Source organism: Emys orbicularis, chromosome 8 (assembly GCF_028017835.1).
Source record: "Emys orbicularis isolate rEmyOrb1 chromosome 8, rEmyOrb1.hap1, whole genome shotgun sequence".
In the NCBI taxonomy this organism is placed as follows: Eukaryota; Metazoa; Chordata; order Testudines; family Emydidae; genus Emys; species Emys orbicularis.
Genome location: NC_088690.1, coordinates 113,218,939 through 113,242,980, shown reverse-complemented (window position 1 = coordinate 113,242,980; position 24,042 = coordinate 113,218,939). Strand labels below are relative to the sequence as shown.

The 24,042-nt window shown below is 55.1% G+C and overlaps 2 protein-coding genes across 2 annotated transcripts in view; one reads left to right on the top strand and one right to left on the bottom strand.

Moving 5' to 3' along the window:
• Positions 1-201: 201 nt before the first annotated feature.
• RAB24 (RAB24, member RAS oncogene family) lies at positions 202-7,225 on the top strand. The gene is made up of 9 exons (XM_065409366.1): positions 202-251; positions 1,664-1,961; positions 2,521-2,589; positions 2,900-2,978; positions 3,467-3,534; positions 4,028-4,127; positions 4,804-4,854; positions 5,457-5,519; positions 6,725-7,225. Exons 2-9 carry the CDS (start codon positions 1,845-1,847, stop codon positions 6,787-6,789), a joined length of 612 nt encoding a protein of 203 aa, XP_065265438.1. The 5' UTR covers positions 202-251; positions 1,664-1,844; the 3' UTR covers positions 6,790-7,225.
• Positions 7,226-18,737: 11,512 nt separating this feature from the next.
• The window catches only part of NSD1 (nuclear receptor binding SET domain protein 1), a 77,264-nt gene continuing 71,959 nt past the window's right edge, over positions 18,738-24,042 (bottom strand). The window contains exons 21-22 of the mRNA XM_065409817.1: positions 22,437-23,007; positions 18,738-22,394 (exon numbers count right to left, since the gene is read on the bottom strand). Of these exons, the coding sequence (XP_065265889.1) occupies positions 21,290-22,394; positions 22,437-23,007 (1,676 nt within the window). The 3' untranslated portion in view covers positions 18,738-21,289. The remainder of the gene's footprint in view (positions 22,395-22,436; positions 23,008-24,042) is intronic.

Below are 24,042 nucleotides of genomic sequence, written 5' to 3'. Positions count from 1 at the left end.
CGCCGCCCCCCGGGGCTGGGCCGGCGCCATGCGCGAGACGGGACACGGCAGCGACTTCCGGGACAGGCCGCGCGCCCCTCGCTTCCGCCTTCCGCCCGCACGCACTTCCGGTCCCGCCTCCGCTGCCTCACGAGCTTCCGGTCACCGGAGCCCCGCCCCCTCCCAGTGCAGCCGGTAACAAGCCCGCGGGGCCGGGCGCGCGCCGAGAGACGGGCCGGGATCGCCGGGGCCGCGGGCACCATGCGGCCGAGGTGAGCTGGACCCGGAGCGGGGCCTTCCCCCTCCCTCGGGACCCCCCCTGGACCCCCACCCGGCTTCTCCCCCCCCGGGACCCCGTCAGGCTCCTGTACTCCCCCCCCCCCGGCTCCTGTCCCCCCCGCCCCCGGGACCCCGTCAGGCTCCTGTACTCCCCCCCCCCGGCTCCTGTCCCCCCCGCCCCCGGGACCCCGTCAGGCTCCTGTACTCCCCCCCCCCGGCTCCTGTCCCCCCCCGCCCCCGGGACCCCGTCAGGCTCCTGTACTCCCCCCCCCCCGGCTACCCCCCGCCCCGTGCCGCTCCCTGGTCCCCCCCGGCTCCTGTCCCGCTCCCCCGCCCCGGCTTCCCCCCGCCCCGTGCCGCTCCCTGGTCCCCCCCGGCTCCTGTCCCGCTCCCCCCCCCCGGCTTCCCCCCGCCCCGTGCCGCTCCCTGTCTCCCTTCCCCGGCTCCTGTCCCGCTCCCCCCCCCCCGGCTTCCCCCCGCCCCGTGCCGCTCCCTGGTCCCCCCCGGCTCCTGTCCCCCCCCTCCCCGTGCCCCCCTCGGCTCCTGCTCCTGGGTCCCCCCGTGACCCCTCCTCCGCCTCCTCCCTCCACGGTCCCCCCGGCTCCTGTCCCCTCCCGGGACCCCGTCAGGCTCCTGTACTCCCCCCCCCCCGGCTTCCCCCCGCCCCGTGCCGCTCCCTGGTCCCCCCCGGCTCCTGTCCCGCTCCCCCCCCCCCGGCTTCCCCCCGCCCCGTGCCGCTCCCTGTCTCCCTTCCCCGGTTCCTGTCCCCCCATCCCCGTGCCCCCCTCGGCTCCTGCTCCTGGGTCCCCCCGTGACCCCTCCTCCGCCTCCTCCCTCCACGGTCCCCCCGGCTCCTGTCCCCTCCCGGGACCCCGTCAGGCTCCTGTTCTCCTCCCCCCCCCCCCGGCTCCTGTCCCCCCCGCCCCCGGGACCCCGTCAGGCTCCTGTACTCCCCCCCCCCGGCTTCCCCCCGCCCCGTGCCGCTCCCTGGTCCCCCCCGGCTCCTGTCCCGCTCCCCCGCCCCGGCTTCCCCCCGCCCCGTGCCGCTCCCTGGTCCCCCCCGGCTCCTGTCCCGCTCCCCCGCCCCGGCTTCCCCCCGCCCCGTGCCGCTCCCTGGTCCCCCCCGGCTCCTGTCCCGCTCCCCCGCCCCGGGATCCCGGCTGCCCAGGAGCTGTGCGGCAGTCCCTGTGGTGCTGCGGCCGGCCAGTGCCCTGCTTTGCCCAGCTCCTCACCCTTCTGCGAGTGCCGGTGCCCACGGGTGTGTCCTGCGGCCGCCCAGCCAGTGGCTGCCGGGGGCCTGCGGCTGTGGCCGGGGGGGGCTGGATCTGGTTTGGCAAAGGCAGCGGTTTCCTGCCCACGGTCTGTAGTGTCCGCTCATCCCTTCCTTGGTGTCATCTTGCTGCAGGTGAAATTCTCCGCTTGACTCTCTTTCCTTGGCTGCGTGCGGTGCCCGTGCTGGCCGGTGGTCCCGCTCAGGCAGGTAGAGTGAGCTCAGGGCTGGCACTGCTCACAAAAGGGGCCCGGGATCCAGCGGCAGGCCCCAGAGGGAAGCTCTCGGTCGGGCACAGGCTGGCAGTGGCAGGAGAATGAGTGGGCAGCGTGTGGATGTCAAAGTAGTGATGCTGGGAAAGGAGTATGTGGGCAAGACCAGCCTGGTGGAGAGATATGTCCATAACCGCTTCCTCGTTGGACCTTATCAAAACGTAAGCGTGCCCCTCTGCCCCAGCTGCCTCGGGGATCCCCTGGGAGGAGGCCGGCTGCCCGCCCCACTCATGGGGGACTCGAATGGCTAAAGGGGACCTTGATCATGCTCACAAGGCAACTGAGTTGCATGAGATTCCTCGCAGCTGGGATGCCAGCAACTGGGAGCAGAACATTGGCCAGGTCCCTGGAGGCGGGTCTGGCTCCCTGGCTGCATCTGGCCTGTCACCCCGCAGCCTGGCTTGTCTCGCCTACTCATAGAAAGCTTTGCAAAGACTCCTTTGAAATTCCAGCTGAAGGTTTTGTTTCCAGCCAAGTCCCTTGGGTCGGTGCTTGAGAATCAGTGACCACGACTAGAAACAAAGTGGAGCTGTCCAAAGAGAGCCACACGACGGCTAGTGCAAATGAGCGTGGGCGAGGGAATTGGCCAGTAGGGAGACCAGACAGGACTCTTAAAACCTACTGTCCCTCTAAGGGGCTCTTGGGATTGGCAAGCTGAGAGGCGAAGCCTGGGGAAATACTGAGCGAACTGCTGCTTCCATCTGTTCTATTTCTGTTTAGACGATCGGGGCTGCGTTTGTGGCCAAAGTGATGTCAGTCGGGGGCCGGACAGTAACCTTGGGGATCTGGGTAAGTCTGATCTGAAATGGCTTCATGACCTTGCCAGCAGCTCTAGGGGCTTTGAAAGTGGGGAAAGCCCCACAGGTTTCTGATTGGGAACTGCTGTGGAAAAGGGTGCCCTGGAAGCTGGGGGCTCTGCATGGAGCACCGTTGAGCAGCTGGCTTCTCACGGGGCCATCTCTAAGTCCTAGCTAGGGTAAACTTCCCTGTTCTCTTGTTGCTGGTGCCTCGGCTTGGCTGGGCGGGAGGTGCAGAGCAAGGCTGTGGGATCTCTCCCATGGGGCACGGAAAGTGATGGCTTTTCTATTGTTGTTCCTAGGACACGGCTGGGTCGGAGCGCTACGAGGCCATGAGTCGGATATACTACCGAGGGGCCAGAGCTGCCATTGTGTGTTATGGTAAGGGCTTTGTCCAGGGCGCCTGGCTGTCACTGCAGCCACGCTGTTCCCAGCACCTCTGTAATCCTCACCCCGGAGCCTGTGCTGGTCACTGGTCTGCAGTGGGGAGAGAGGGAGCTCCCTCTGAAGAAAATGAGGCAATCCACCCCCAGCCCTCTGAGCAGGGGAGGCAGAGGCCCCTGGCAGTATGCTGCTAGCTCCCGTCTATTTGTTTATTCCCTGGAAGGGGAGAATTTTCAATGTTCCACCCAGCCCAAGACTGGGCTCAGCTACCAGGTGGAGGGTGGCACCTGCCCACACCCCAGCACCGAGGCAGCTTTCTGGCTGCTTGAGAGGATCCCCAGTGCTGCCGAAGCGTTCAACCCTTAGCTGAACTCCTCCACTAGGCATCTGTTCGTGCTGGCTGGGGGTCTTGCTGCGCTCCCTGCAGGCAAGGGGCAGGCCGTGGCTTGGGGAGGGGCCAGCGCCTGACTGCTCCCATCTCCTAGATCTCACGGATAGCAGCAGCTTTCAGCGAGCTAAGTTCTGGGTGACCGAGCTGCAGAACTTCGAGGAGGTGAGTTGCTCTCTGCTCCCAGCCTGGGGCCATGGGCAGGGAAGAAGCGGGAGGTTCTGGAGGTGCTCTGGGGAGTGGGGTTAGTTCACGGTTTCCTTTTGGAGACGCTGAGCGGGGCGAACAGTTGGAGGGATTTTCCTTCCTTTGAGGAGCTGTTTCCAGGAGCTGCCAGGACAGTGAGCCCTGATGCACTCAGCCCAGCATGCAGCAGCCAACCCAATTCCCACCCAGTATAAGGCTCGGGGCTTCCCCACCTGTCCTCCTGCTGGCGGGCGTGTCTGCCTCAGGCCAGGCTCGGAGACACACGGGTGCTGTGCTCCAGGCAGTGGGTGTGCGGCTGTAGGGGCACATCGGGTCAGTAGGTGACTAAGTGGGGGCAGGGCCGTGTGGTGCGGAGAGGTGAGTGTGGCTGGTGTGGGAAGCATGCTTGGGGAGTGTGTATGCAGGGGGGGATCCCCAGGGGGGCCTGCAAGCTGTTCTCGCCTTGCTCCAGAACTGCCGGATCTATCTGTGTGGCACCAAGAGCGACCTGTTGGAAGAGGACAGGAAGAAGCGGGGCATTGACTTCCATGATGTGCAGGATTACGCAGACGGTACGTCTCTGCCTTTCCTTTGAGCACACAGCTCTGCCCCAGGCTGTCGCTCATGGTCACCCTCGCGCTCCAGGGGAGGTAGAGCTCTGGAGTCCCAGGGACCACCCCCGTGCTCTGCTCTTAGCTTCATTTTATGCCAGTCAGGCGGCGCCTGTCATGTTAGTGCCAACTCAGCAGGCAGACAGGGGAGCCAGCGTTCACCTGCAGAGCAGAAGATGAAAGAGAAGGGCTTGGCTTGATTCGCCATTAGTTTTCATGCACACTTGGGGGGAGTTAAGCAGGAGCTGGGAATGTCACAGTAGGAGCAACTCAGCGCACTGAGCCTGTGCCCTGCCTGACCCTGCTGCCAAGTTCAGAGCGTGTCCCCACACACAGAAGTGTCTTGGGCTGGTCAGTGCCCTGGCTGGTGGGAGCGTGTGCTGACAAGTCGCACCAAGCCAGCTGGGGAGTGGCGAGGAGCCGGCCAGAAGCACCACTTCCTGTCCTTGGGGGGGGGCGGCTGGAGCTAGCTTGTTCTGCCTGCTGGCTGCCTTGGTGACCCTGGCAGCAGCCCTTGCTTCAGGGTGGTTACCAGGAGGAATCCGGGGTGGTGGTGGCAGGCAGTGGTGGGGAACCTGCCCTCTCCGCGCTGCAGACAGCACAGGCACCCTCTGGCACTAACCTGTTTGTGTTTCAGAGATTAAGGCTGAGCTCTTTGAAACCTCCAGTAAGACAGGCCAGAGCGTGGGTGAGTTACCCCTTGGCCCCGGCAGGTGCTTGGAGAACAGCAGCAGCCACAGTGGGGGGGGGTCGCTGTCTTGGCCATCTTCCTACCTAAACATGCCCTGTGCATCCACCCCAGGCGTGCTAAGGAGCTGGCTGCTGCTGGGCTGTGTGGGACAGCAGTGCCAGTGCGGATGGGGAGGGAGGGCAGTTCAGCAGAATTACTTGTCTGTCCTGTCAGGGCTAATGCAGGGAGCAGTCTGTGGAGACCCCAGGTCCCATAATGCCACGCTCTGGCTTGGCTCCATGCTGGGACCCCGGGCTGCAGGCTGCACATAGGCATTATAGGAGAAGGCCCGTGTAGGTCACAGCTGGCCCTTGGGCCTTGCCCCTTTGGCTGCCTCCGTGGTGAAGCAGATTCTGCCCCACTCCTCTAGTGCTGGAGGGTGAGTGTAGTTTACCAAGTGAAGTTCCCTGCAGTGGGTTGTCTGCCCAGCCCCTGCCCAGGGCTTCGCATCAGTGCCCCCACTGGGGAATTGTCTGTTCCTGGGAGCTCGAGGGCCTAGCCCCACTACAGCTTGTGCTAGGAGTGCAGAGGAGACGCTCATTCTCCCCTTCCTGTCCCAGATGAGCTGTTCCAGAAGGTGGCTGAGGATTATGTCCAGCTCATGGCCTTCCAGGTGATGACAGGTGAGTGGCAGGAGAGGACCTGCTGCCTTGTGTCCCACACACCAGCTGAGTCAGTGGCAGTGCAAACCTTTTCCACTTGCTCTCAGCTGGTGTAGGTTTGTCATGCTGCCTGAGGGGAACATACTCATGTAGTGGAGCAATTGGGTGGCACTTCCCCTTCATTAATGCTCCCAGTTCAGCCCAGGCCAGGCCTATATTCAGGGCATTTGCTTCCTCGCAAGGGAAGTGGTGGTTCAGAGGTTGGGTGTTTCCTGAGCTCCCGGTGTGCTGGGAGCAGCAGCTGGCTGCTGAGTCCCACGGAGTCCCTGCAGGATCTGGTCCCTGCTGATCCACACCCATTTCTGCTGAGGCTCCAAGGCGAGATGCACCCAGCCAAACCTGAGAGGAGATGCTGGGACTCAGCCCAGTTAACGTGTGGAAAGCTACAGCCTTCACTGCACCATCAGCACAGCTCGAGTGGTACTGGCTCCCCCTTCCCCTCCATCTGTCAGCTGGGACTATGTCCCCACACGCTGCTGGAGAGATGCAAGACTCCTGTGTGTTGGGGTGTGGGAATGAGGGATTCCCCAAGGGCCAGCGCCAGGGAGAACAGGTTGGTATCTGGTGACGGGGGCATATGCTATGGTGGACGGCGCTGGCAGGACGAGCTGCTAGTTAGCTGGAATTTTAAGGGGCTGCTGTCAACCTGAAAATCCCATTTCCATCTGCACACACTGTACCTGCTGCTGTTCCAGGGTGACTAGAGCAGAAGGCTGGAGAGAAACACTCTCTCTAGTTGTCGTTGCGTGTCAGTTGCATTTCCTATCCCATGCTCTACTGGCAGGGGGAGCGCTGGGCCTTGCGCTCCTCAGCCCTGGGAGGGGGGCTGCTGTGGAAGAGGCAGCAGGCAGGCATGGGCCCACAGGGGCCTAACCCACAAGATCAGCAGGAAACCCTCTAGGAATTGTTCTTTAGGTTGAGGGCTCCCGGATTCAAGGGGCTGTGATCAGAAAAGTGGATTCTAAGAACTGTTCCACTCGTGTCTCTTCCCTAAGCTCTGTCTGCTGCAGTCTGGCACCCACCTTCACGTCCTTAGTTTAGTCAGAGGCTGGCAAGGTGGTTACTGAGCCCGTCCCGGAGGCGGGCTCTGTGGGCTGAAACGGAGCATCCTGCTGAGCGGGCACAGAAGAGGCAGCGGCCCCCTTTCACTCGTGTTCTCTTTTCAGAGGATGAAGGCGTAGACCTGAGCCAGAAGAACAGCACCTACTTCTACAGCTGCTGCCACCACTGAGCGCGCCTCCTGCTGCCAACATGAACCCAGCCCGCTGGGTTCGCAGGTCCTGCTCTTCGGACTGTGTGTTTTCTGCCTGCTGTACGTAAGCTGTAGGGAATGCCTGGCCCCTGGCAGCATGGAGTAGGGGATCCCCTGCGCCTGGCTCTCCCCTCCACGGGACTTGACAAGCAAAGCTGCTGGGGTCCTAGAGGAGACTCAGACTCTGTTCCACTTCCGGCAGGACTCGGCTGCCTTGTGATGGACTCCAGGTGCCTGCACATTAGTGAAGAGTGTTTGGAATAGCTGCTTTCCCCAGCTGGCTCCTTGCAGCTCAGGTCACGTGTAGCTGTGGCCGATGTGTTCCCTGGGATATGTTGCCTGATTCTTTGTAGGTTATTTAAATGGCTTCTATTAAGTTATATACATGTAAATAAAGTGCATTGTGATCCATGCGGCCAGCTGGGTGTTCTTGGGGAAGCCAGGACAGACAGAGCTGGTGCTGTGGGACCTGTGGGGATGTTCTGCCTGCCACAGGAGGGAGGATTGTGTCCTTTCAGCAGCAGCTGGCCAGGAACCTGCGCCCCTCCCCCCGTGGCATAAGGACGTGGCCCCAGGCCCAAGGTTTTCACCTCCTCCAGCTCCGTTATTTGCGTTCCTGTCGTGCCTCTCTAACCTCCTCTAGTCCCATCACCCTGGCGCCGCTGCACTTGCACCACAGCCAGGCTGAGTTCGGGTAGGAGAGATGCTTAGTCAAAGGCTCTGAAGAGCTTCTCGAAATCTGTCCCTCCCCTGGCAGAAGCTGTGCCTGAACTGACAGGGATGGCAGCTGGGCTGATTCACAGCTCTCCTGCCCCTGGCTGGCTTACAGAAGCCCAGGACTGGCCCAGTGCTCTCTTGCCACAATACTCAGCTCCAGCCACTCAGGACTAATCTTAGCCTTATCCACCAGCTGGTGGGAGGCTGGATCTGATGCGGTGCTGGTGAAATGCAGGAGACCAGCTTAGACATTTCCCTCCCAGTGTAGATGAGCCTGGCTGGTGCCTCAGGGAACTGGCTCTCAGTTTCTCACTGGGTAAGTGTACTGGAGAATAAAATAAAGCTCAGGCTCAAAGCGCTGTGGTTGAAGCAAAAGTAGAGATAGGATCAGGTCCCCTCATTTATCCCAAGCTCTGCCTGTTTCTTCTCCAGTACCACAGAGAATAGACGTTCTTGACTGATTTCCATGCCAGGCTGCAGCAAACCGTCAGGACGGGCCCTTAGCTGAAGCTTGTGAGCCAATTCAAAACCTTTGATGGCTCCCCCTGGCCACAGGGACCTCTGCCCGCTGCTTGGCTCTGGGGAGCAAGCGGGAAGATTAGAGTGGTCCATGCTTCCTTCAGTGCACACACCAGGATCTCAATTCCTTTCCACATACCCAGCACTGTTCTTGATCAGCCAGTCTTCCAGAAAAAGGCCAATATACCCTTCCATGATGCCGCCCTGCCAAATGGGTAACAGTGTTGTCAGTACCAACCTGAGCTGTCTTCTCAGACACGTGAATGGCTGCAGACACCACTATGAACATTTCTTCCTGAGATGGAGGCTGGGCCCAAGACCCCCTGTGAGTGCCAGGAAGTGCTGGTGTAGTGGATTCTTTTGTGCACTGGCAGCTTCTTGCTGGTGGCCCCAAAGACCTGGATGTTGTGCTGTTTCTCCCCAGGCTGCTGTGCATTCTTTCGGAGAGGCAGAAGAGATTTCTCAGCATCTCCTTCTGCAGATGTCATCTGCTCTCTCCCACTCAAACATTTCAGTGGGCAGTTGCTGCTGGAGTCGGAGCCTTTGGCTTCTCTTGGAATGGAAACCTAGCACCCAGCCCGAGCTCTCGAACCTTGTTCTTGCCTGCACTAGTGTACCGTGCCTCTGTCCCTGAGAGTTCGTCCAACCCATCACAGCCAAGAGCAGCTGCTGCAAGACTAGCCTAGACCCTGGAGCTTTTGGCTGCAGGCCAGATACCCGTAGCGATGACTGGCTAGAGGTGTCTGAGCTAGAGGCTAGCCCATCACAGGGGGGTGCCTGAACTGCTGCCAGGCCATCGCAAGGTAACTTCCACTCACCCCAGTAAGTCCTGCAGAGGACGCAACAGGATGCACAACATGGACATCTAACCCCACTCTTGCCCTTACGGGCTCAATCCCCAAGACCAGCACTTCCTGGGTGTCAACTCCAGCTGGGAATCCCAGAGCCTCCAATTTTCTGGACTCCAAAGCATTAGATTAAAAAAATGAAAACTCCAATGGTGGCATTAACGTGACTCAGACTCACTCAATTCTGCTTTTCGGTTCAGCTCATTTGCCATGTAAACTCAGAGGCAGAGACTCTGCCGTTGGGCACTATAGAAATAACCATGTTAGAATGAGCCTACCATTACCTTCCTGCGAATGGCAGCTTGCCCTACTGGGGGAGCACTGACCACCTCAAAGAGCAGTGCTCTAACCTGGGGGGGGCTACCAATTTCTTCACAGCGAAGTGTCCCCAGCCAGGAGAGTCTGGTAGCTGAGCCGACCTCTCTGGGTGAGACGTCCGTCCATTCCCCGGCAGCGCTCCTCGCACGCCGTCACTGCACAGAGATACAGGGAGAATCTCATGCTGCTTGTTAAGCAGCATCTGCCCGACCTCAGTGAGACAAAACACACACGACAAAGTCAAGAGTAAAGTTAAACTTTACTTTACAGTAATTGTTTTCTTCTATATACAAAGAATTACAGTACATGTTCTGGGAGCACCTGGAGAAGGCCAACCCTCTTTTCATTATCATAAGTTTCACATACACAGCCAACAGTCTAAGGGGAGCAAAGTGAAATTAATCAATGGTCCGAGACACTCCCCTTCTCCCTCTTCTAAAAATAATAGATATATACTGTAAATATAGACGCCTCTCTCGCTCCATCGCATGTTCTTTGTACAGGACGTGGGGCAGGTGAGACCAGGCGAGTTCTGTGTAACACCATTACATTAGACAATCTTTCACAAACTCCCATGTGCTGTGTTCATCCACCATCCACTGCTCCCTGCGCGCGCACAGTCATGGCAGACCACAGTGATACTTGGCAACCCCTTCCTGCAGTTGTTACTCAGGCACTATTCCCAGTTACTTCAGTGGAAGTTTTGCTACAGCATGGGCCCTGCACAGTGTCCATCTCGCCAGCCCCAGGGCAGTCAGTGTGTGTGTGCGCGAGGCCGCATATTCTTCATTCAGCTCGTTAGCACTAATCACACTGGAGCAATTTGCTTCTACAGCCCCCCTCCCTGTTGCGTGACCTTGTGGTGTTAGTCCTAACCTCTTAGTTCCTGGCCCATGGGCGGAGCTGCAGCTAAGGAAGAGGAGTGTCGTTTAAGCACAGAGCGCTGGCAGTGCCCCACACGGGGGAGGGGTGCTTCGCTTTTTACAAACATTTCTCCCCCGTGCATACAAACCTGATCGATCCCTCGTGTTTCATCATTTATTCCTCCGGGCAAGGAGGGGAACCCCTCCCTGGGTCACAGCAGACAAGGGCCCTACAGGGGCACATCTTGCTCCAGTTGCTGAACGTGGGGAGGGCTCAGAAGAGCATTGCCCTGCAGGCTCTGACACCTGTTCAGTCCTGGGGGTCGCACTGCAGGCAGGGGGGGAAGAAGCTACTGGACTGATACAAGCCTAGTGCAGTGTTCGGGAGAACCAGTGCAACGGGAAAGCACAACTTTCCAGCCCCAGTTCTGCCATGGCGTGGGGGCTAGCCAAGGGGGCAGGGGTAGGATCTTGTCAAAGCCGTGTGCACTTTACACCAGGCTCCCACTGTCCTAACAATGGCAGATTTGGAGGCAGAGTGCCGAGTGTACGCAAGGCCAGGCCTCTGCTGCCAAGCTGCTCTGACCAGAGGTCTGGGAGCAGCTCTCACTTGCTAACACACTCACAGCACTTCCAGCACCACTAGCCCCTGCCCATCTCAAGGCAGTGATCTCGCTAACGCTCTAATTCCGTTCTCCTGTGTCTGACTGATTGGTTCTCAAACTCCTGTATCATATGGGTCTGCAAGCAGCTTAACTGACTTCGTTCCAATCCTTTATCCTCCCTGCAGACGCCAACAGAGCATGCTGACTGTTCAGTTTGCTTTACAGGTTCCCAGCATAAAGGTCCAAAATCCAGTCTCTCTCGGTCAACGGTTCTGAAACATCATAAAACTGAAGCCAGCTCAGTCCCCTACAGTAACACAGAAGAACATGCAAGTCCCAGCCCATGCACAGGTCTTTTTTTTTTTTTTTTAAAACACCGACTAGCTGGCACCTTGGTCTGGTTTGAAGGCATCTCAAATCTGGGTAACATCAAAACAATCTGGGTGTTCCTGAGAGTCCTGTCCTGTCTGTTTCAGCGACTAACAAAGGCCCAGCCCAGCTCCCAGAGAAGGAAAGGATTCAGCTTGCAAAGGAACTGCAGCCGTAGGGCTGGGGGACGTGGATTCAGCCCGGCTGTGCTGAGCGGCCAAACTCTACAATAGCACCACGAGAGCCCAAGTACTTAGCCAAGGGCCAATGTAAGATTACGACGTTCCCTAGCAACAGGACATAGCACTATTCATTTGTCGAGATTTCCCCAAGAGGTAGATCGAGTACTCCCAGGCCTGCCCCCCACAGCCACTCCTCTAGCCCATGGTGCAGCATATCCCTCTGCTGCTAAGATGGCAGAGGGGTCTGGCTGGCTTCACTGAGAACATCACATCAGGACGTTGCTAAAGGAAGGAATCTGCTTTCACTTTATTACCCAGTCGCCAGGAGCCCGGCTAGCTCGCTACATGCAAAGCTCCTGCTGAAGCCAACAGGAAAGTGAAGGAACAACTGTCGATAATCTCCCCTAGATCTGTCCCTTCTCCAAGGGCGCAGGGAGGCCTGTTACATTAGACAAGTTAGTAACTGGATCCCAACAGCTGCTTCTAATGGTGCAGTACTAGCAAGGAGATGTACTACTGTAGACAAGCCTCAGGCAACTTTGACACTACGTGCTGAGCAGCTGTTCAGAACCGATGTCTGCACTAGTATCACGGCAAGTTCTGCTGTAACATTCCCAGCTCTCAGCCAGGTTCCCACGGTGTAAGGCTCAGTGTGCATACAGTAATTTAGGGTAACGTACAGTCTAAATTTAACAGAAATCCAAACACGTTAAGGTGTTGAAATGCACAGTTCAGACTCCCATCCGCCCCATAGTGATGTCAGCCAAGAACCATTCAGTTACTATTGATGCTCATCAGGGCCTGTGATCTCAGATTAAACTGAACTGACTTTTCCAGACAGAGTCTTTTCCTCATTTTTCATTTCTGCCTTTACAGGGATGAGTTAAGGTTGTTTACACAACTTAACTGTGCATAGTCTCATCGTAACATGCTGTATTTCTTTTATGTTTAACATTAATTCCAAATTCCCTGGGTCTAATAATGCTTGTCTAACATTAATCAACATTCCTGTATTTTTTACCCTAATTTACTAATATGTATTCTCTACCTTAACTCCATCATACATTTTTCTCTGGGGATTTGTTTTCTTTTTAAATTACTAAAGTTTTCATATGTGATCAGTAAACAAAACTCACAAAGCAACAGCTACCAAGGGATATTTTTAATGATCTGAAGATATGTAGCATCAGCCTTAACCATCTTTTAAAATTGTAATTTTTATGTCCAGATTCACCAGTGCGCTGGCTGCTTTATGCACTTGGGAGCAGTGCCGAGGTGGATAATTAAGCTGCATTTGCAGTTGTTGTTCATCATCAGAGCAGTGCAATGCCCCCTTCCCTCCATACTCCCCGGTGCGTACACATGCCCCCATTTCTCCTTGCTGGATAGATTTGGTGCAACAGGTAGGTTTTGAAAAGACCTCATTAGTATTAAGCGCCATTATTTTGCAGTTATTCTTCATAAAAGAAGGTTACTTATAACGGGAGAGCTTCGAGATGGCCCAGCGGGTAATCACCGTGGATGCACATGTGCTGTGTCTGTCCAGGACTGGAAATTCTTCAATAGTGGTGTCTGTTGGGCCACTGACGTGCCCTGCGTCTCCTTGTGCTGTGAACCAAGGGGATAAGGGGTGGCATGGACTGACGGCCTCTCCAGTTCCTACTCTACCATGAATCCCATGAGGATCCAAAGCCGGAAGGGGAGGCTGGGTCTGCAGAGACCACACTGAAGAAAGAACCTTCCCTTTTGGTCCCAATGGCTACTCACTGTGGGTGAGTCCCAGGCAGGTGGCCAGGGCAAGAAGAGTTCTGTACACAGCTCACAGAATGGCTGAGCCGAAGGAAGTGTCCTCAGCCGAGGCCTGATTCAGTGACTAGTGCCCTGTGAACACGTGACCGGAGTGCCAAGTCACCACTCTACAAACTTCAGAGGGATCCCTTGGCAGGATGCCACTGCGGCACCTTGCGCTCTGGTCGAATGAGCCCTGACAGCCTGGAGAGGAGGGGCTCCCGCCCTCTCAGAGCAGAGAAAGATGCAGCTGGAAATCCATTCTGAGTGTCTTGGAGAAGATATTGCTTCTCCTTTCATCAGCACAGCTATGGACACACAGCAGTGGAGATCTCCTGCAGGGCCTTGTCCTATCCCGACAGAACCACCAAGCTATGCAGCATCCAGAGAGCAGCCTCCTGCCCTCACTATTCCTGTGAAAATCTAGGTAATACATAGGCAGATGAACGGCTGGTTACAGTGGAAGTCAGCTGGAAATTGGGATACAATTTCAAGGACACTGTCCCTGTGAACGACAAGATCAGGCAGGTCTGCCACTGGGCCCAAACTCTCCTGGCCAAGGTAACAGCTTTAAGGACGGTTACCTTCAAAGAGTAGGACTGAGGTGGAGGCTCAGGGTTCAAACAGTGGTTTCATGAGTTGGGAATGGACCAAGTTCAGGTCCCAGGACAGAGACGGTCTTGATACTGAGGGAACATTCTGACAATGCCTTTTAAGAACCTGATTCTTGTGGGATGGGTGAGAACTGACCAGTCCTCTACTGAGGATGAAAGGCATCGACAGCTCTAAATAAACCCTTAATGAAATGATGGTAGGCCTGCTGACTTCGAGGAGAGGAGACAGTCCAGGATAAGAGGAACGCCAGACTCCTCTGGAGGCAAATTGTGCCTCTGACACCACATGGAGAGCTGCTTCCTCCCAGCAGCGTAACACTTCCTTATAGAGGGTTTCCTGCTACTCAGAAGCATGGATCTTTGAGTAGGATCTCTCTACGTCTGTTGCCCATCCAAAAAACAGAATGTCAGATGAAGAAATATGGGTTGGGATGGGTGGTCCTTGTCCCCATTCTGTGATAGCAGGTCCAGAAATGGCTGCAGGCAAATGTATGGCAAAAGCAATAAATCAGGTATGTCCTGGGTTGCAAAGAAGTCACAAAATGGGGATCCCAACTGGCAAAAGATTTGTTGGATGATGGACAAGCGGAGCTCCCCTTCATGGTCTGTGTGAGAACGCCTGCTGAGGCTGTCCGCTAGGGAGTTTTCATTCTCCCCAGTAGGTGCACTGCAGAGAGGATGAGCTGATGCTGGAGGCACCAGCTCCAAGCTGGACAGCCTCCCGGCAGAATGATGCAGACCTTGTTAATAAAGCAAAGAGTGGTCATGTCGTCTGATCGGACCTGGACAGGGTGGCTCAGATACAGGGGAGGACTTGTGTGCATGCTTTGTGGACGGCCCAAAGCTTGAGCAGGTTGATGTGGCATGTGAACTCTTGCAAAGTCCAGGAACTCTGATCTGTGTAGTCAAGCAGGTGGGCCCCCAGCCAAGTCAGGCTGCATCTGTCACAAGTGTCTTTGGGAGTGGGGTGGGAGCAAAGGGAATCCCCGCAAATACAGACTCCCTTTTCGTAACAGGTGAGAGATGCCCGAATGCTGGAAGGAAGGGCAACTCTCTTGTCTGAGGAGTCCTTGCGTTGACTTTCCTCAGCCAAGCCTGGAGATGGGTGTAGGTGCGTGTCACCACATGGCCTAGGAGGACCAGACTGCCGTCTGATGACTGAGAAAAGTTGGATACGGAGGTCTCTCATTGTTAGGAATCTGTCCTGTGGTAAGTAAACTCTGGGTGCAAGCAAGTCAAGAACTGCTCCAATAAATTCTGCAGTCGTGGGTGTTAAATGGACTTTCCTGGGTTTACCTGAAGTCCCAAGGAGCGGCACAGGTCAAGCAGGGCAGCGAATGCTTTACGCACCGCCTCATATGATCATCCCTTGAGAAGCCAGTCACCTAGACAGGGACGTACATTGTAGTGGTGATGGTGTAGGCGTGCTGCACTCCTGTCAGGACTTTTGTCAAAGCTGCCGATGCTGTGGGGCTGGGCCGTCTCTAGCTTGGGGCAGTTTACAATATTTTGTGAGAGGAGCCAGGGTGTATATTCCTGAGGAACGGAGGGTGGCACAGGAGTCCTTGAGTGACTCATCAATTCTTTCACTCAATAAGTTGTTGCCCCCAAATTGATAGATCTTCTAGAGTGGCTTGGACCTCCTCGGGGAGACCCGACGCCTGCAGCCATGATGCCCATCTCATGACCGAGGAAGCCGTGTTCACTGCATTCAGGGATGCCCGCAGAGATGACCCCGTTACAAGCTTTCCTTTATCTAGGACAGCCTGGAAGATGGCTGGATTGAGCCAAAGGTTTTCAGAGGCCCCAAGATGGCCTCATTTATAGAGTGCTTTGAAGTGGGTTTCAGAGTGCTGGAATCTCCTGGTACTGCCGGTGCCGGCTCTTGCTCCCTGTGAACTCTGGGTGCACCTGGTCTGGGGCATGGATTCTCACTCAGCCCCGAGGAGTGGGGAGCCATCCTCTTCTTTGACAACTTATGAGAGGACTTGTCAGTCTTCTGAGTGTGTCTTTCCCTACCCTCTGTAGTAAGTGAAGGCCCAGTATGAGGCCTAAGGCCTGAACTAAAGTAATGGTCAAGACTTTGCTAACATAAAGCAAAGTTAAGCTGTGAGCAAGAGGCAGGCCCTGCTCACAGAAGCTGGCAAGGAAAGGGCTGATGTTGCATAAATATATATCCACTTAGCATAGTTACAGTATAAACATGGTACCAAGACACACTATACCGAAACATTCCACAGATAACATGGAACAGGCCGACCCATCCCAATGACAGGGGCAAAAGGGTAAAATGATGGATAGAGTTGTTTTGATCGAACCAACAGGTACAAGGTGCGAGGCGGCACCTTACTACGTAGGGAGGTTGTACCTTGCTACGTGAAGGGGTTGCACCTCAATACGTCAGGAGTGATGTGTAACTTGTTTGTACCTGTGTATAAAAATGTATCCCTGGGGTGGTGTCTTTGTCCGGCCACGGGGGCAGTGGAAAGTCCCGCCACTGAGCCGGGTCCTTGCCAAGAGGCACTTTCTCGTAGTATGCCCTGAGTTAGGCTCAGAAACCTACAGGGAACTGCCATTGTGTCCGAGATCGCAATAAACCTAGTCAAAGTGACTTTGCATCTTACTAGACTCTGTGGTTATTGGGGGTTCTCGTCGGGTTTGCTGGGTCAGCTATCTGCGCAGAGCTGGGGCAGCACACAGAGGGAATACACGCACGCAGCCGAGTGAGATCAACACAGGAGAAAGCAGAGCACCACACCGGTAGCATCTGACAACACCCTTTTCATGCGTCCTCAGGTCTGCTGGAGAGCTCCATCAGGTGCCTGCGGAGTCGGAGCTCCGGGACTGCCCAGCACAAGGGGGAGAGGAGGGAGAAGCAGATCTCACACTTCGATGGGATGTGAGATTCCTGGAGGAAGCAGAGACACGTCTTGTGAGCACTGGTTAACAGGAAGACTTGGCATGCAACACAGTGCTTGAAACCTGGGGCCTTGGGCGTAAATGCCTTGGACGTAGGGGGAATAAAGTGGAGGGAACCTCCTGACCCCCACTAACAGCTACTTGAAAAGCCCTAGCTAACTAATGAAAAGAGCCACATAACCAATAAACCATTAAAACCATGTTTAATGTTTACAGGCAACACTGAACTGAGGCTAAGAGACTAACGAACACAAGAGGGCCCGTCCCAGAATGCGAGCGGTAGCAAGGAACTGGAGAGGCAGCTGATCCGCACTGTCACTTCTATGCCCTCAGTTCCTAGCAGAGCACAGACACGGACCAACAGACACGGCTATTGAAGAATTTCTGGTCCTGAGTGCTTGGAACATGTGCACCCCCAGGGCCAGACCACGAAGACGTACTGAGTGTTTTCTCCAGCAGCAGAGGCTGGTGCATAGCATCTTATCCTATAGAGAAGCTCACCAAAGGCTGCCCTTCCAAACAGGCATGCTCGCCCACTGACCTCCTTCTCACCGCTCCCATTGTTCTGAATGGCACCAAGGCCACAGGGGAGACAATGGCTCTATGCAGTCAGGGGACAGGCAGCAGCGCTGGGAGGAGCAGATGAGCAGAGGGGATGACCATCTTTGCTAAAGGCAGCTAATGGCCTCAGTCCCTTGGAGAACAACGGGAGCCTGCAGCCATTTTGCAAGAGGGCTTTTATTGGAGAGTTTCTATGAACCTTCTTCAGCGTCTCTCAAAGGAGAAACTTTCAGTTACGAGCAGACAGAAAACACGGCTCTTAACCCGAAACTCTTCTTTTCAAAAACCGCCTCTTGCACTAGATCTACTCAGGAGCCACCTCTTGCAGCAACCCCTCAGCTGAGATGATTTGGGGGGAAAACGTCCGACACCTCTTTGCTATGTAGGTAGAATGTGTTTGTCCTCAACAATGAGGGTGAATTCCTGCTTTAAGTCCAAATCTTAACTCCACCTTACCTGTGGGGCAGCCCCTCTATCTGGTACTGATGTCTCTAGTGTAGACGCACCCTGAGTCTCTCTCTCTCTCCATTAAATCATTTGATCTCGGTAGAGCTCTGTGTCTATGGCAAAGGCCAGAATGAACGGCCTGCACACTTCATTTCATTTACTTTAACACTGACCGTTTCTCTCTCTAGCTACTATCCTACATGAGCACTAACATGTTTGCAACGCTATTTTCTATATAAAGAATCCAGTGACTTGAATTATTGATGCGAATTCTAAAAGATAGCAAAGGAAATAAATGGCATTTAAACAGCCCCAATACAAATGTCTCCTCCGGCATCCAAGTCAGCAGATGCAGCTGGCTGGCTCTGCTGGTTGCCACAATCTCAAACAGTGGAATTCAATTTTCTTTCCTTTCATGTGGATTTACCTGGCAGACAAAGTGTGCCAGTCTGACCCTGAGGCTGAAGTCACTTTAGTCCTCCCCAGATAAAGGCAGCCTTGGTTCCAGCAGAGCATGTCTCAGGGATCACATCTAGTGGCAAGAGAGCATTCTGTCTCAGAGATCCCTTCAGGCCTTGGCCTGTTTGCCGAGGTTGCCAACAGGGTTCGGACATAAAGCTGTTAATTTCTTCATCATATTAACTTACAGAGATGTTCCCATCGGTATCAAAAGCTCCCTCCTCTAGCCTGGGATAACACAGAAGTGGCCAACCAGCCACGGTTCTTCAGTGCTCTACAGCTTGCTACCGAGGGGCTGGGGCACATCCCACTCCCGGGGAGTGGGGTGTTCAGCCCTGTGCAGAGAGGAAAACCCCACTAACTGCACAGGCTCTTCCACCTGATACAGAACAACTGCTTCCTGGTTTCCTCACTTCTCCTAAACACTCTTACACCTAGAGAGGCATTTGTATTAACTTCTAAACTGACACAAACACTGCCTTTAAGTGATATTTCCCAGTGCAGATTTGTATTTAACCAAGCAGGTGCACAGCTGTTCTAAAGTCAGCTCTGTGAAACGTGTCAGGTGGAAGATGGGTGGACTGGAAACCTGGATCTGTACAGAAAAGGTCTGGAGGGAGAAGGGAAGAGAAACAGTGGTGTAGTCAAGTGAGTGGCATAAGGCTGTGGCTTAAAATATCATGCAATCTACTTTCACTATTCAAACGGGAGCTCCTAAATAATTGCCGAGAGTGCTGGAGGGATTCTGCTGCTGTGAACCTCGCCCTAGATTTAAACACATGATTTAGAAGAATGATTCTTCAAACCTGCGCTCACTGAGAACTTCTCCATTGTAAAGATTTAAAATAGCCTGCACCAAAAATATTCACAGTTTATTTTTCATGAAACAAATAACTAGGTAACACATGACATTGCAAAAACAGAGTTGGACAAAGCAGTGCAGATATCTTTTCTTGTTCTAGCTCCGCTGGCTGGGCGGCTGGCGCAGAGGACACCCTACTCACACAATCTACATGGCAAAGTCCAGCTCATGGGAAGGGCGATCAATGTAAATTAGAGATTTATTTTCCTTCTCACACATGATAAATACTTAACATACGGAACCTCATTACCTTTTTTTTTTTTTTTGTAATTTTGTTTTTATTTTAAAAAGTTAATAAAATGCCCTTAGTTTATCCTCTCTCAATGGCTCTGCGGAGACAACCTGATTCCCTCCGTGCAGGAGTCACGCAAACAATAGCTGCTTGCATCTCCCCCAGCTCAGCAGAGATCAGGGACCGACCTGCAGGTCTTCATGGAAAAACAACACTAAACACTAAGATTCCATAAGCCATAAAGCTTTTCCAAGTCACGAGCTACACAGAGGGGTCTGAAGCGATTCAGACTGGAGAGGAGACACACGACAGCACTGCCCAGAGGGGACACTCTCTTGGGGAGCTGACTTTGGAAAGGAGAATGGAGCAGGATTTGCCTTGTTACAGAGATCTCTCTCCCTATCACAGAAACCCGCAAAGCTAATTATTGCCCTCTCTTGGAGCAGTGCGAACATGCGAGCTGAACGCCAGCCTTGATCTGTTCCCGAGTCAGAGGAAAGGGGCTAGTATCGAACTAGGGCTCCCCCCTCTGGGGAGAGACCTACTGCTCTCTCTGAAACAATGGGGGACACAGGCTGAAGCTGGACTCCTGCTGCCCAGGTCAGTGGAGCTCAGGTGTGTAACGTAAGTAATGTGTTGGGAGGCCGTGCTGATCAGACAGTGCTTCCCGATGGCACAGCATACTGCACTAACCGTGGGCAGCACGAACGCAGACTGCCCGGCCACTCCTTCGCAGGTCACAAGCGTCACTTCCTAAGTCCCTGCCTGTAATTCTACCACACAACTTATCAGTGCCATAGCAGAGTGTATTTCTGCCTTAGCAGGCAGGTAATGTCACTGCCTCCATCAGGTCTATTCGGAATATCAGCCTGGCAAGTCACCAGGCATAGCTACCTTTAGTGGAAAAGAGAGAGAGAGAGGCCAGCCAGGCACTAGAGCCATTGTGTTCCAGTGTGAGAACTATTACCTTGAGGGGCTGGTTTTCTGACACACAAACACTTCAACATAGTCCAGGTAATTCAAGTCTCCTGTTGGGATTTTTGGTTGGAAATACAGAGGCTAACCAAGGGGAAGGGTGTTGACATGGTTTTCCATTCTGGATACACCATGCCTTCTGAAGTAGCTTCTTGACTCTGCACTATGGAGTGAATTCCACAGAATTCACTCTGCTAGGGCTACCAGCCACTCTGCAAACAGGACTCCTAAGCATGTGGTTGAGATGGGGGAGGAAGAGACTATTTAGTTTGCTAGTTCATGGTAACAAGCAAGGTGAAGAAGGAACTGCCTGGAGCGTTCAGAGGGCAGCGTCTCTACCCTGACAAAGGCCGTGCTCGGCATCCTTACTCACGCTCTACCCTGCTACAGCTGCCTCCGGAGCTCACAGCTTTGTATGTGCAGTGGCAATTCCGCCTGTCCCACATTACAGAGCTAAGATCCAAGAGTAAGAATCCTGGCAGATGGTATCTTCAGAGACCTTCTCCCCCCACCCCCAATCACAGGGCCTGCGCAGGAGCAGTTCTCTTGCCCACGCTGGAATGAACTGTACAGTCTGGCAGGAGCAGGCTCCTCCACGGGACTCCGCCATTTTACAACAGCACCTGTGTTTTGGTGAGCCTTGCACTGGTGACACATACCAATGCGCACACTCAGGCAAACACTTGCAAAGGAAAACCCTGTGGGGAAGGAGAATTGGGCAGCACAAGTGCTAAATCCCTTCCCCTCTTCAGAGTCTAGCAAAGACACGTGTCCAATTACTCTGTGCACCATTTAATCGTTGGAAACGTCTGAGATCCCAGTTCAGACTAGTTGTTCTGCTTCCACTCAGAACAGTTAAGAGAAAGGAAATTGCTTCCTCAGGGCCACTTAGCTGTTTGGGAAAGCCCTTGTGGATGCAGACGCGCTAGATCAGGAACGTGACCATTTCAATGGAATTAGAGATTTTATCCGGAGTGGACTCTTTATTTCAACATTACCGTTTCTAAAAGGAAGAGGAAAAGGTCGCTGATGCTCACTTTCCGTGGCTGGGCCACACTCCGGTTTAGGTAAACGTCCTTGCTTATGTCATGAGAGCGCCTGGGCTTGAGGCTGGGCTCAGGGACGTGAACAACAAACAAAACAAAGAAAATCCCTCTCCCCAAACAAACCGACTGCAACCTGCCTGCCTCATTCACTGACTTCACTTCGGTTTCGATTCAGCCAATTCCTGACTGGGAGAATCCTGGTTATGGACTAGCACTATGTTTTGCTCAGGCAAAGGGGCCTGCCCCAGGGGTGTCTGTGCTTTTCCAGAGAGCCAAGAGATCTGCTCAAATGTCTGAATGTTCCTGGCAAGCCACGAAGCCTGCTCTGGGGGCACTGGTGCTTCCCTGGCAGGCCGGGGGATCTGTTCAAATGTACGTAACCTCTCTGCGGTCCAAGGGCTCTGCTCTGTGGGTGCTGATGCCACTTCCCGGTCAGCCTGAGTCGGCGGCTCAGGGGTCTGTAATTTCTCTGTGGTGCGAGGGGACTGCTCCGCAGGCGTCAGTGCTTCCACAGTGGGCCAGTGGATTGGCTCATAGGTCTGCAATTTCTCCATGGGCCGAGGTGCCTGCCCCACGTGTGTCACTGCCTTCCCTGCAGGCCGAGAGGTCTGCTCCTCAGGTAAACAAGTTCGCTCTTTCTGCTGCGGCTCCACCGCTGCGACTACTCTCTCTTTTGGCTGATCCCCGGGCCTCAGCGCTTTCTCAGACAGCAGCAGCCTTGGAGCTGTGGGAGGCCTGTCCAACGCCTGACGCCGCAGGGCCCCAGCGGCGGGAGCCTCATCTGACAGCAGGGGCTGCAGGCCCTTGATGGGAGACTCGCCCAACAGCTGAGGCCGTGGGACCCTAGCGAGGGCGGGAGACTCGCCCAACAGCTGAGGCCACTGAACCTGGGTAGCGGTGGGAGACTCGTCCAAGGGAAGAGGCTGCAGGCCCTTAGTTGGAGACTCATCTGCGGGAGGAGGCGGAGGAGCTCCAGCAGCGGAAGGAGACTCATCTGAGGGTGGAGGCTGCTGGCCTGCGGTGGTGGCAAGAGGCTTGTCTGACTGCTGAAGCCTCAGGGATACAATGGTGGGTTGTTTATCTGACTGCAGCCTCAGAGCCACAGTGGAGCAGGGCTTGTCCGACGGCTGCAGCCTCAGAGCCACGGCGTTGCAGGGCTTGTCCGACGGCTGCAGCCTCAGAGCCACGGCGTTGCAGGGCTTGTCCGACGGCTGCAGCCTCAGAGCCAAGGCGGAGCAGGGCTTGTCCGACGGCTGCAGCCTCAGAGCCACGGCGTTGCAGGGCTTGTCCGACGGCTGCAGCCTCAGAGCCACGGCGGAGCAGGGCTTGTCCGACGGCTGCAGCCTCAGAGCCACGGCGGAGCAGGGCTTGTCCGACGGCTGCAGCCTCAGAGCCACGGCGGAGCAGGGCTTGTCCGACGGCTGCAGCCTCAGAGCCACGGCGGAGCAGGGCTTGTCCGACGGCTGCAGCCTCAGGGCCACGGCGGAGCAGGGCTTGTCCGACGGCTGCAGCCTCAGGGCCACGGCGGAGCAGGGCTTGTCCGACGGCTGCAGCCTCAGGGCCACGGCCAGAGGAAGCCTGTCAGAAGGCGGACGCCTGAGGCCCAAGGCTGCAGGCTGATGGTCAGAGGGCTGCGTGTTTTGACGGCTAGCCGGCGGGACTGTGGGAGGCACATACTCACGAATTTCCCCTGGCTCTAGAGGGTTCGGTCCGCAGGGATCATGCTCTGTGCACGATAAGCGTCCATCCAGTTTGGAGATAAAGAGCATGCCCTCCCGGTGCTGCTTGCAGAAGGACCTGGGACACATCTCACAGAAGGAAGCTGCTTCTTTGCCACACACATCACACTGATGCCAAGGGCACTCCCACTTCCCTGCAGCACAAACAGGAGAAAAGGCACCTTAGGAGGAAATGTAACAAAGCTACCCAGTTGGAAAGCTACGGCCCAGGGTGGGGGAGACCTGCTTGTAACGGCTCTCACTAAAACAGTGCCAGAAATTTCCCTTCTCTGCTCCTGCACCAGTTGCCTTGGAACCATTACACCAAGCACAGAAGGAAACCCAGACTCCCCCTAGCACAGGGCTAATGCAAGGAAAGTCCTGCTTTCGAGCTAACCCCCTACTGAAAGGTTCCAGATGTTTCCAGTTTCAACTAGGGCTGAGTGAATTTGAGGACAACTTCCTCCCTTCACACTGATGTGAGAGAAGACACTGGAAGACAAGGAACTGAGGGCTTGTCTACACTACCGCGTGGGGTCAATCTAAGATACGCAACTTCAGCTACGTGAATAGCGTAGCTGAAGTCGACGTACTTAGATCTACTTACCGCGGTGTCTTCACTGCAGTAAGTCGACAGCTGATGCTCTCCCGTTGACTCCGCTTGTGCTCCTCGTTCTGGTGGAGCACCGGAGTTGACGGGAGAGCGCTCGGCGCGATTTATCGTGTCTATACTAGATCGATCACTGGATCGATCGCTGCCCACTGATCCAGCGGGTAATGTAGACAAGCCCTGAGTTTCTCTTGTCTCCCTCTGTGGGCATAGGACAATAGTTCTTTACAGAAGCAGTTTGGAGTTTCACTCACTGCTAGTATCAGAACCATCCTGGAGAAAAACAATCACCCCCAACGTGCAGCAGAGTCAATTGCAGGCCTCTCTGTGGATTCAGCCTGTAGCACTCCCCAGCTGGGCACACACTGCACTGATTGTCACTGGCTACCGAAAGCCTCTAGTTTACAGATTCATAGAATCTGAGCCCAGAAGGGACCATTAGATCATCTGGTCTGACCTCCTGTGTACCACACACCATTACATTTTACACTGTTACCCCTGCATGGAATCCAGTCACTTGTGTTTGGCTAAAGCATCTTCCAGAAAGGCACCAGCCTGGCTCTGAAGACATCAAGAGATG

Excerpts from the sequence above, each read along its gene's own strand:
- RAB24 (XM_065409366.1), top strand. The coding sequence starts at position 1,845 with ATGAGTGGGCAGCGTGTGGATGTCAAAGTAGTGATGCTGGGAAAGGAG. Across the intron at positions 2,590-2,899 it reads CAGTAACCTTGGGGATCTGG|GACACGGCTGGGTCGGAGCG; the intron begins GTAAGTCTGATC and ends TGTTGTTCCTAG. Across the intron at positions 4,128-4,803 it reads TGTGCAGGATTACGCAGACG|AGATTAAGGCTGAGCTCTTT; the intron begins GTACGTCTCTGC and ends TTTGTGTTTCAG.